General features: G+C 39.3%; 1 protein-coding gene across 4 annotated transcripts in view; it reads left to right on the plus strand.

Moving 5' to 3' along the window:
* INPP5D (inositol polyphosphate-5-phosphatase D) overlaps window positions 1-12,931 on the plus strand; it is an 87,861-nt gene that overhangs the window by 73,134 nt on the left and 1,796 nt on the right. Inside the window, exons 24-27 of one of the 4 annotated variants that reach the window (XM_020787423.3) lie at window positions 2,725-2,821; window positions 3,142-3,252; window positions 9,318-9,554; window positions 10,706-11,255. In XM_020787423.3, coding sequence (XP_020643082.3) covers window positions 2,725-2,821; window positions 3,142-3,252; window positions 9,318-9,554; window positions 10,706-11,255 — 995 coding nt within the window. The remainder of the gene's footprint in view (window positions 1-2,724; window positions 2,822-3,141; window positions 3,253-9,317; window positions 9,555-10,705; window positions 11,256-12,931) is intronic. The other 3 variants (XM_020787425.3, XM_020787426.3, XM_072995776.2) reach the window with 3 other exon arrangements.

Raw genomic sequence — 12,931 nt, forward strand, 5'->3', positions numbered from 1 at the left:
TGTATCACTATGTGATTAGTGAGACATGGTAAGAGGGAGAGAAGAGGCTGATAGACTGCTAGTAAAGGAAATGCATATTTCAGGGCAGCTATCCTAATATATATGTGATGGTGGCTACTTTTGCTTCCCAGAGTCTATTGTTAACCGTGGGGTAAAAGTTCCAAATGCCAAGCATTCACTTCCCCAGGGTTTTTCTTTCCTAAATCAGGCTGTGCCATCATAACATATCAAACAGTGATGTATGACTATACATAAATAAAATTAATAGAATCAAAATACACCCAACCTCTGTTTTAAAAAAAATCTTACTAGCTGTGCATAATTCAACCTACCTCTTATCCAATGTAATGGTATGGAGATGGTGCATGGAAGCCTGTTGCATGGGCTTGGGAAGAATGTGTAAAACCAGGGTAAATCAAGGAAGGGTGGAGGAGAATAGATGTGAGGGGTTCTCATTAGGCCAAATGAGGTTTGTAGGAAAGGGAAAAGAGGGCTTAGAGGAAGGCTGGTGAATGAGAAAAACTATGGGGAAAGGAGAAACTCTTAACACTTGGTAGAGATACGTACCTGGGAAGAATTTAGAGGAGGGAAACCTGACCTAAACAGCAGGAAAGTGGAATTTAGAGCGTTAGACAGAGAAGGAATATAAGAATGAGAATAGAAAGACAAAGCTTGAGGCATATTGACCTGCCTATGTTATGCACATGTTATGTTCAGGAAGGCGCCTAGACGCATGTCAAACTGGAATATGACTTTCTCTGGGACTGTTACTTTTATGCTGCTACTTTTTTCCTACTGGGTTCCATAGGATTTCTTCATCTGTTAATTATTTGTTTCTACTAGAACTGCTAGGTCTACTATCCTGTCCTACTTGCTATGCTCTGTAGCACCTTCTGAGTCCCTATGCTGAAGAAAGAGGCCCACCTGTCTAAATTTCTTTAACAGAATTTTGAATTCTTCTGAAGGCATTTACCAGCAGCCTCTGTCATGATTTTTCTTCTACATAATCTTTCCATCTCAGGTTTATGGTGACTGCTCTCTCATAGTCAGCTCTTGGGACGGATGATACAGGCTGGCTTTTTATGGTTCATCCCAAGCCACATTGCTAGCAATTGCACTGTGTTCTAAAGTTGGAATAATTTTATACCTAATGTTTCCCCTACTTGGAAATAATCCCCCAAATAAGAAAGAATATCTGTCAGAATATAGGAAGAGTAGCATAGGTTCTGATCTGTTTAACACTTGTGTATAAAGCCTTTTGCCATATTTATTTATTTATTTATTTACTTATTTACTTATTTACTTATTTATTTATTTATTTAATTTATACCCCGCCTATCTGGTCGTTACGACCACTCTAGGCGGCTTACAACATAAATATAAAACAAATGTATATATAATAGAGAAAAAAATAGTTTACAGTGTTAAGAGAATTTCTACAAGATGGCAAAAAGGAAAAATCATATTAAAAAAGGAGGGGAAAGGAATTAGGAATTAACTGGAGGGGGGAAGGCCTGCCTAAACATCCATGTTTTCAATTGTTTTTTAAAAATGCCCAGCAAGGGAGCCGCGCGAATCTCCGGAGGTAAGTTGTTCCAGAGGCGAGGAACCACTGCCGAGAAGGCCCGGTTTCTTGTTTTTTCCTTCCGGGCCTCCCTCGGCGTCAGGCTCCTCAGCCTCACCTCCTGACTTGCTCGAGTGACACAGGTAGAACTGGGTGGGAGTAAGCGTTCCGCCAAGTATCGAGGCCCTAAACCGTTCAGGGCTTTAAACGTAAGCATCAGAACTTTGAAGTCGACGCGGAACCGAATGGGCAGCCAATGCAATGCAGCCAGAATAGGAGAAATGTGATGGTGTTTTCTCGCTCCGCTAAGGAGTCTGGCCGCCGCATTCTGCACCACCTGGAGTTTCCGCGTCAGCCTCAAAGGTAGCCCCATGTAGAGCGCATTACAATGGTCTAATCTCGAGATTACGAGCACATGAACCAAGGAAGTGAGCGGCCCCACATCAAGATAGGGTCGCAGCCGGGCTATCCACCAAAGATGGAAGAAGGCGGTGCGGACCACCGATGCCACCTGAGTCTCCATAGTGAGCGCCGGGTCCAGATGGATCCCCAGGCTGCGAACCCCACTCTTTCCGGCAAGGGTCACCCCCCCAAACGAGAGGGAATCACCCAACCCACTAACAGTGGGGGCACCCACCCTCATAGATATGTATCTATGGCAGGGGAAAGGCATCCTGTCCTTTTAATAGAATGATACAGAGAAAGAATGAGAATGAGCAGGCAATCAGGGTTTGGAGAAAATCATCTATATTGCAGTGAAGACTATTGAAGAAAGATTGCAGTAACACTGTATATATGCATTGTTAAGGTTTCTGTCACCCAAATATATAGCCTTCATATGACAGTTTGAAACACAGAGGAAGTATGCAGAGGCAGGCATCCCTTCTCCAGCTTTTAAACAAATGAACAGAGAAAGAGGGCCCTCTACTTGACTTTCAGTAAAACAGATTTCAGAATTCTACTGCTTATATTTTTCATTTGTGCTATTATTAAACTGAGAACCAACTCTCTGCTGCCGCCTCCTCCTCCACTTGCTCTAATTGATGATATTAAAACTGGGGAAGTTGGTGCTGCATTCATCCATTAGCTTTTAAGGGATGTATAATCTCAACATTATAAAGGTGTAATGCACTCATTTCTTTTTGGTCTCTTTCCATCAGACTTTGTGAAAACTGAGCGAGATGAAACTGCTGTGCAGAAACCTATGAGAGGCATGAGCTGTACAGATTATGCCAAAGAGTGGGAGCAAGTAAATAGGTAGGTTGCAGGCAACTAATTGTAGGCATGCAGAAGTGACTGACATGTTGAAGAGTGGCATGCCTTGTGGCAGATCTGGATCTGCTGGAGGTAGTAGGCAATGCAGAAGAAACCATTTATCTGGCAAAACTGCTTCTCTTCAGCTATTCTTAGCAGACGAAGAACTGTTTTGAGAATGTTCTCTGACTATAGTATGTAAAAATGTAAAAAAAAAAAAAAACCCTGCTTAAAGAACAGAGTATTGTTCTTCTAATATGCTTGCGGGGGGCTGGGGGCAGGAAATGAACACAAATGTCACTAAATCTGTTTTTCCCTGAAAGGGGCATTTCTTCCAACAGGAAATCTCACTTGGTGGCCAAGGAAGCAGCAGCCATTGCTCGCCACCGAGGAACATTGTCTTTAGATGAGCCGTGCAAAGACGATCTTCTGCGGTAACTTCATGGCTTCATGTTACAGAAACCCCAATTAAACATTAACTGTGTGTCTTGCTGCCACATCAGGAAATTTATTTTTTAAAACATTCTAAGCACAGGGACAACATTTCCAATGAAACTATCATGTGCAGAAGGGAATGTTGATTCTTCCCTCTCCATCTGCCATCTTAGGGAAAACCTCCCTTCCTTATGCTGCAGTTAGCAAAAGAATAGATCTCCCTTAGGTGAACATTTCACCAGAGCTTTCGTAGTCTAATTTTCATTACACATACACACATCCATGAGAAGGTTTCTGTCAGGGTTTTTCCTCGCAGAATTACGTTTTCAGCGGTTTCAGCAGAGTATATGGCAGTCTAGGCAGTCCAGCAATAAACACACGCAGTCCGGCAGCATTTCGTGCAGCAAAAGTGTATTTACCAGCAGCAGCATGGCAGGCATATGTGATCTCCAACCAAGTGAAGATAATACTGACTGTACAAGTCTACATATATACATTTACATAACCAATCACAATTCAGATTACATCACTCCATTACTTCATCTTGGGTTACATCATCTTGAGTTGCATCATCTTCTGCTGAGTCACCCTGACTCATTCCCAGCACACCTGACAGACATGGTTGCTCAGTACAGCACTTGAGTCTGGTCAGGCCTATAATTTATACTTGACAGTTTCTAACTTTGAGGCAAACATCATTGTGCGCATCTGGGTTTAAAGATTGGAAGATGCCTGGCTTGTGCAGAAGGGTTTGAGGGAAGTTGACCTCTAACATAGGGCAGGACGGAACTCACTTGTGAATGCATGATAGGATCCGGCTTGCGATCCTATCATGCATTCCCCATGATTTAAATCATGGCTTTAGATTCATGATACAACCCTTACACTTCTCTGGGATCTGGGGAAATGTAATCATGTCACACTTTGCACAACAAATGAAATCTAAAATGGTAGATGTTGCACGTTTGTGTCTTGAAACAATGGACATGTAAAGAGTACTTTCTTTTGTAGATTAAACATATGTATCTCCAATATCTCCAATGTATCTCAGAATCCTGTCCTAAAGTCTACGTCACACTAGTGTTGCCATACTTGGGCAACATAACTTACCCCTTTCCATGCTATAGCCCTCAACACTTCCCATAAACTGGCTCTGGGGTTCAAACCATCCAAATCTGCTTGTCAAGCTGCACAGGGGCTACTATCAAGAAGCATGATGAGCCCTAACCCAATTCTTTTAATGAATTCTTTATCTATCAGAAGGCCTACTGGCCTCTGCAGGGTATGAGTGTGTGCACATTCCCAGATAATCTAGAAAAAGTAGGAAGGGATTTTGTGGGAGAGAGAATAAGTCTGTGTGTGTGTGTGTGTGTGTGTGTGTGTGTGTGTGTGTGTGTGTGTGTGTGTGTGTGTGTGTGTGTGTGTGTGTGTGTGTGTGTGTGTGTGTGTATACATATACATGTACAAACACACACACACACACACACACACACACACACACACACACATTCCCCCTGGCACAAAATCCCTTCCTATAAAAAATAGAAAAATACGAAGGGATTTTGTAGGAGAGGGAATATATATTTACAGTTCCCCTCCCACAAAATCCCTTCCTACTTTGCCACTCAGAGTAGACCTTTGGTCTAGATAGGCAGGGTAGAAATCTAATAAAATAAAATAAAATAAAATAAAATAAATATAAATATAAATTAAGCATGAAGCCTTGGCCTTCTGATCTCCTTGCCTCATGTTGTGATACAAGAATCAGAGTTAGCTGTTTGCCTGTCCTTAACCAAAGTGATACAGAGGAGTTGAGATATTCCACTATGAATCATTTGAAATAGGAGGATACAATAGCTTATTAATCAAAAGACTATTCCATTTTTACTTTTAAATAGAATTCATTTAACCCAGAGAACAAGGAAACTCAACATTAGTTGAATATGACATTACGTCTGTCCCTCTCTTCTCTTTTGGGTGCCATACCCATTGTGACCAACAGATCACAGGGTTGTATGGAAAGATTTTTATCATCTACATTTTTTGGAAATCAAATATGCAAAAAAAGCTGTCCTTCTCCAAGGCTACATGGCGTGCAAGCAATGTTTCTCAAACAGATCTCCTAGGGGGTTTGCAGAAATATAACTAATGATAATGTTATCTGTAATTATAAACCATTAGAAATAAATCAAACTACTGCAACATATTTGTCACATATAATATATGCATAAATATAGATGTAAACCTAATTTTGAAACTAGTCTTGATTACAGGCTATTTGAAGCAACAATGTTGGAACAATCTCAGGGATGTTTTGAGATCTTTTGAAAAGCGCTCCTGTACCTTCTTCACTGCAAGTAGCAAAAGAAGTAGTATTATATGAAAAACCTTTAGAATCATCTCCCAAAAGGAAAATCAAAATATTCTGTACTAAACTGTCTGTCATCACTGACAGATAACAGGATGAAAAATTCTCTCTGGGACCACTACACAATGGGCAAAATAGAAGATACTGTACTCGTACAAAGAATAGAAGACACTTCCCATTTGTCCTCTTACATTTCATATACGTCAAAGGAATTCTCAAGCGTCTGTCATTCAGAACTGCTGATATCACGATCTGAAAACACAATTTTGTAAGCACTTTTCTGTGGAAAAGGCAGATCTGGCAAATAGCTAGGTGTAGTATAAATTCTCAGAAACAAAGGTTACCAGCTAGAATATTACTTTGTATTGAACAAATATCAAAATGTCCTATGTCTGTTCACCCAGTCATGTAACTTTACTGTGTCAACCTTTCTGATGTTATGTCTTCTTTTTTCCTGCTCCCTTCATCTTTCCTCAGCATTTTAATTTCCATTTTAGCTTCTAGTGAGACTTCAGGTTCGATTTGTAGAATTAAATTATTGGTGTTTCTGATCGGTGACAGCTTTAAAACTCTCTTCCAGCACCACATTTCAAATGAGTAAAAAAAACACCAACCCAATTCTATCAGCTTTTTTCATCATCCAGATTTCACATGCCTGCAATAACTCTTGCAATACATAATTTTGATCTTGATGTCCAATGTGACATCCCTGCCTTCAAGGATTTTTATAATTCCTTCATAGCTGTTTCTTACAAATTTCAGTATTTTTCTGACTTCTTGATTGAAGTCTTCATTTTGATAGATATTTGAACCAAGGCATAGAAAAACATTAATAATTTCAATTTCTTCATTGCCAACATTAAAGACATTCTTCTGTAATTATTAGTCTTGTCTTCTTAGTGTTCATCTGTAATCCTGTTTTTTCATTGCTATTTTCTGTTAGTAATAGGGTTTTATTGCATATCTTAAATTATTTATATTTCCTTTCTCTAGTTTTCACTGCTTTCACCTGAATCAGTGCACCCTCTAGTGTTCAAAAATATTTTTAATTTTTTTAAACAAACAAAAAAAAAAAACACCACTTGAGTTCAGAGTAAAATACAGGTATTACCTCCCCTCTACCTTCACCAGTGAACAATATGGTAGTTAAACACAAGGTGGAAGGATAATTATATAAGCATCCACCCACACTTAACCTGTCTCCCTGTTGTGTGCTCATTCTCACAATTGTTGTAATAGTATTGATCACACAATTCATCACAGGATGGGAGCCTGTCAGAGTGGGGAAGCTACTTACATGGTTCTTCCACTTCATGTTTAAGCAATAACATATGGTCAGGATATCTGCATGCATAGTTTGTTGTTACATGTTGTCAAATTGTCTCCAACTTATGGCAATATGAAAGAGCAATCTCCAAAACATCCTGTCCTCAACAGCCCTGTTCAGCTCTTGTAAACGCAAGGCTGTGGCTTCCTTTAGGGAGTCAATCCATCTTGTATCTGGCCTTCCTCTTTTCCTGCTGCTTTCAACCTTTCCCAGCATTACTATCTTTTCCAGAGAATCTTTTGTTCTCATGATGTGTCCCAAGTAGGTCAGCCTCAGTTTCACCATTTTTGCCTCCAGGGATAGTTCAGGAATGATTTCATCTAGGACCCACTTGTTCATCTTTCTGGCACCCCAGAGTATCTGCAAAGCTCTCCTCAAGCAGATCCATTTTTTCCTGTAAGCTTTTACTGTCCAGCTTTTACACATGTACATAGTAATTGGAATACAATAGTGTGGATGATTTGGGGCTTTGTCTCCGGTGACACATCCTTACACTCGATTATCTTCCTTTATTCCTTGGCTTCTTCTGATTTCTTGACTCCAGTCTCTTATTTGGGCTGATGATTGAGCCAAGGTATACAACATTTTAAACAATTTCACTTTCTTCATTGTCAACATTAAAGTTATTTAGTTCTTCTGTAGCCATGATTTTTGTCTTCTTAATGTTGCAGTTCTGCTTTGGCACTAAAAGTTAAAGTGCATAGTATATGCACCTATATGTTTTTAGATTGAAGTGTTTTATTATGATCAATTCATTAACAGCTATGAATGCCAGTTTACCCAATAACTGAGTTAAAAGAATGCTGAATGTCTTAAAAGATGAAAAATCATAATGTTTATATATATTATGTATGATTACTAAAATTAAGAGCAGAAATTATGAAACATTCACATAACTGAAGGAGTAATTTCTTACAATAATTAATGAATCATTGAATACTTAAACTTGTATCCCACTTAAATTACTTCTTTCTTGCTTTTCTTTTAGCAGAATTATCAATTGTCAAAAGAGATTTGGCAGTCCTTAGCCAGTTTTAGTTTACTGAAGGCATGTTCACATGATGGAAGTGATATTTGGATGGAACAGCAATTTTCACAGTGATGTCTATTTTTGGAAATAGATTTTCAGACTTTTGACAGACATTTGTTATGGCAGGGATGCATAATTTGACCCACCAAACAGGATTATAAGGAGACTTATTTTCAGGGAAACACGGTAGATTTGCCCTGTATTATCGTATGCTGTGGCCCACTACTATATTGACAAAACCAGACATATGTAATTTGGACTGACATTAATTACAAAGGTAATATATGAATGGGTATTTTGCAAGAAATGAAAGAGAGGGCTGCTTTGTGGAATACATACTGTAATTGCTATTAACAAAGAACTACAATACTTTAAAAATCCATTAAAATCATATAGTGGTGAAGTGAATAATGTTTAAGAATATACTATATTCATAATCCTTACCAAAGGTCAGAATATATAATATTCAGTAATGTTATGATAGGATATAACCACTTACAATATTGAAGGATGAAAAGTAGGCTCTAGAAGATCTTTTTTTTTTTTCATTTGTGGTTGATCCTTTTTGGGTTTTCCACTGCAGTCTCCAAAATATCTAACGCCAGTTGTGGCACTTTTTTTAAGCGAGGGTTCCCATCATTTTTCTGAAAATAAATACTTCTTAATTAAAGAACACAACTAGTGCCCTATTGTATACATGTATGACTGGTAGTTTTGATCTTCTTGTCCCTGTATCCTTCTCTGATCTCACGTGACATGTATAGAGAATAATCTGGTGCTATGGTAACTAGCCACATAAGCATTAAAAATGTGGGTTTTTTTGTTTTTGTTATTGTGGGGTTTGAGGGTTTTAAATTTTAATCTTGTAAACTGCCCAAAGTAGTGCTTGCATTAATGGGATGGTATATAATATACATACATACATACATACATACATACATACATACATACATACATACATACATACATACATACATACATACATACATACATACATACATACATACATAATTTTTCCAGAGCTTAGAAAAATTACTCTTTGGGATTACATATACTGTACTAGAATTCTGGCTGGGCAATTGGGGAGTTGTAGTCCAGACAGATAATCCCTTGCTTCCACAATGCCTCATAATATTCTCAACCAAACATGTCTCCTTAATCAAAGTCCTGCTGTCAACTTTGCTCTTCTGAAAGAGCAAAGACAGAACTCATCCCACATTTAAAGCCAATGCTGTCCTGCCACTAGATACTTACAAAAGTAACAGGTTGCTTTGCTTGTATAACTCTCATTTCTATTAATACTGTACATGTCTTTTTTCCATAACTGTTTTGGTCTTAGCAGTTCAATGGCCACAGACTTCAGCAATCTCAGCTACTCACGGTTGGCTGCTGCCACCCAGCAACTGTCTGGAACAAATCAGCTGAAGCAAATCCCTTCACCAGACCAAATCCCTGCCTCCTGGAACTATGACAACACTCCTCTAATGGGAGTAGAATCTCCTAACACACCTTCAAATCTGTCACCTGGCTCCCCAAGAGCACCAACGCAGACTATAACTAACCGCAAGGAGCAGCTGTGAGTTTGGTGTTTTTTTTAGCACCCCACCACAGCCCGAGATTTCATGTTTCTCCCATTTCACTTAAACTATAAAAAAATCTTCTTCTAAAGATTGAGTGAGGACTAGGTGGTAGGGGTTACTGCAGTCACCTTAAATTACAGCAGAGGCGAGCAATTTATGGCTGTCCAGATACTGCTTGACTACGCCTTCAATTAGCCACAGCCATGGGCTAAACTGATGGCTAAACTCAACTGCAGAGGATTACAGCAATTAAGGGTGCAGTTGCTCACACTATAACTGCAGATACTATCTTACTGTGATTTTTGAAGAATAAGGGTAGGCTTTTTGTCACTCTAAACAACGTAGTGGCTGGCTGGATGATTTAGGTATTTGGCTGTGGAGCCAGAGGCTGGGAGTTCCATTCCCCCACTGCGCCTCCAGACAGAAGAGCCATCCTATGGGGCCTTGGGCATGCTGCACAGTGCCAGGGCACTCTCAGAAGGAGGGAATGGAAATCCACTTCTGTGTATTCTCTACCTAGAAGACCTTAAAAAGGTCACCATAAGACAGAATTGACTTGATGGCACACAATTATTATTTCTTAAACAACATAGTTGGTGCATTTAATTTTAAAAAATTATTCCCAATCCAAATAAAAGCACTTCCTTCATTTCCAGTATTGTAACACTGGGTGATTGGTTTCAACACTACAGCTACTGTGTAAAATTTAGCATCTCTTTTACCTTCCTTCTACATCCAACATTTTATTCTCATTTATTTTTATAATTGCTACTTCAATATCTCATGTAGGCCAGCCTAAGATATTGGACTGCAAGAATGAGAGACAGGAAATTATGTCCCTGTCCCTCCCAAATCAAGCTGCATTATAACCAAGTTCAATTGAATTATTTTTGTACCTGAGGCAGATAATTAAATGTGTCTCTCTGTGGCAGTGAAAATATTAAACATTGAAAATAATAAGAATAAGAATAAGAATAAGAATAAGAATAAGAATAAGAATAAGAATAAGAATAAGAATAAGAATAAGAATAATTTGCTTCCCTTTCACAATACCAAAATTAGCTGCCTGAGGTGACTGCCTCAGTCTGCCTAATAGTCTACTCTGAACTACAGTCTGTCTTAGTTTTTTTATCTTTAACCACTGCAGATATGGAGAAGTGAGGAAAAGCATGATAGAACCACTGCTCCAAGAAGATATGTACACAAAACTAGAAATGATTGACAACCCACTGTATGACTTCACAAAATCCAAAGACAAGATACCATCTCGGAGGGAGCAGGAACTCTTCAAGATGGCGCGGAAAGAGCTCCCACCTATGCCTGAGCAGAGCTTCCCTATCGCCAAGTTACAGGAGGGAGACAGCAGCAAATCTTCGTTAAAGCAACAGTCCTCCCCACCCTTCCTCGGCCCCTCATCTAGATTTCGTTCTTATACCTGTTCCAACCAATCTGAGGAAAAGACTCATAACAGGCAGAAATCCTGTGCCAACTTAGATCCCCAAGTGCCATTATTCAAAAAGCCTGTCAAATTCTCGAGATCTGAAGCTGGGCACAGCAAACCTCCTGTTCCATCAAAAAGCCAAGTAGTGCTTGACATGCAGAGCACCAAGGGACGAGATTATCGGGAGAGTTCAGAACTTCCACACCACAGAAAGCACCAGAGTGAAGATGGGAGTGTCAGTAGGACAACTGTGCCGGTAGGTTGAAAACCCTAGTCTGGCCTTGGTCAGTCTAGCTCAGTATTGTCTACACATTGTGCTTTTCAGAGTTTCAGACCTGAATCATCTGAAATCTCACAGGTGGAGACCCTGGATAATCACCTATGACCTGCATGAAAAACACATTTTATTTTTGCCACAGCTTTTTGATAGCAAGAGGTTGCAAACTAGCGTAATACAGTATGATGTTAGAGGTATCTCCATTGCTTCAAATGGTAGTTGGAAATGTACCTTGAAAATATGCTTAGAGAGTCGTAACCAAGTACTCTACATATATTTACGCCTCATACAAGTTCTGATAAATACACATCTGTAAAGAAACTCTGGCAATAGTATGTCTTAACACAGATTGGACTAATTAAATCTCATTCACAGAAATATTCAACAGGGAAATCTTATTGGGCATCCAATAAACAAAAGTACACTATGACAGTATTGTAGAAGAGCAGAAATTATAGCAGATATGTATCGAAAGGCTGAGACGGTTCTAAAATCTAGATTGCTACTGTATATACTGGGTAAAACTTCAAGCATTTGGAGCTAAACAATTGGGAACAGAAATTCTTACAATGATCTGAGGGAAGAAGAAAGAGGATCTTTCTTCAAGCCATGCATACAAAGAAAAGGAGAAGAAACATATGAAAGAGCTATTATTGTATTGGGAAAGAACCCTCTGCAAATAGATTTGGGGATGACAAAAATTTCTTGTCTAAAGTCTTATTAAACTGTCTAGAAGAGAAGCACAGTTGTAATTGTGGCTGGAGCAATACAAAGAAACTAGGCCAGACTTCTCTTATCTTGGGTTCAATTTGTGGTCTCCATGAGGTTGGAGTTCACAAGAAGACAACTGCAATGTTCCTGGAATCCCATGGAGCCCTGTATCAGGGTATCTAGCTGAAGAGGATTAAAATCCAGCCAGCCAGAAGAGAGTTGGTTGGGAAGGAAACCTTGGCCAATCAAGAGTTGGCCAGACAAGCAAATCAGCCTGACTGGTGGACCAAAGTGCAATAGTTTTCACTGCATAATAGGAGAAGTTCTCCAACTGCTCTCTGTCCTGTCTTCTCTCAGACTTCACCCATGCATCTGTCCCTTTAGGTAATCTATCCTATTGGTTGTTGTGGGTTTTTCGGGCTCTTTGGCTGTGTTCTGAAGGTCGTTCTTCCTAACGTTTCGCCAGTCTCTGTGGCCGGCATCTTCAGAGGACAGCACTCTGAGACTGGCGAAACGTTAGGAAGAACAACCTTCAGAACACGGCCAAAGAGCCCCAAAAAACCACAACAACCATTAGATCCTGGCCGTGAAAGCCTTCGCGAATACAAATCTATCATATTGTTTTCGAAGGGAATCTGAGTGATGTTCATGTGCTATGGTATATATCAGTGTACTTTTCTTTCTTTCACTGGGCAATTTGGGGAGTTGTAGTTATCGACCTTTTTTCTGCTACATTCCCAAACGGATTCCCTGAGAAAACAAAATGTACATTTTTCTTAGTCCTAATTACTATTCAGAATAATTATTCCTATTCAGTGGCCACAAGTTTGCTACTTAATTACTGCACTCTGCCAGTACAAATACCATTTATTTTTATATGGCTTAAGATGTACATTTTGCAATTCTGAGCAATGTTACCTTTATATTAATTATTCCATAAACAA

The sequence above is a fragment of the Pogona vitticeps genome, chromosome 3 (assembly GCF_051106095.1).
Source record: "Pogona vitticeps strain Pit_001003342236 chromosome 3, PviZW2.1, whole genome shotgun sequence".
NCBI lineage: Eukaryota > Metazoa > Chordata > Lepidosauria > Squamata > Agamidae > Pogona > Pogona vitticeps.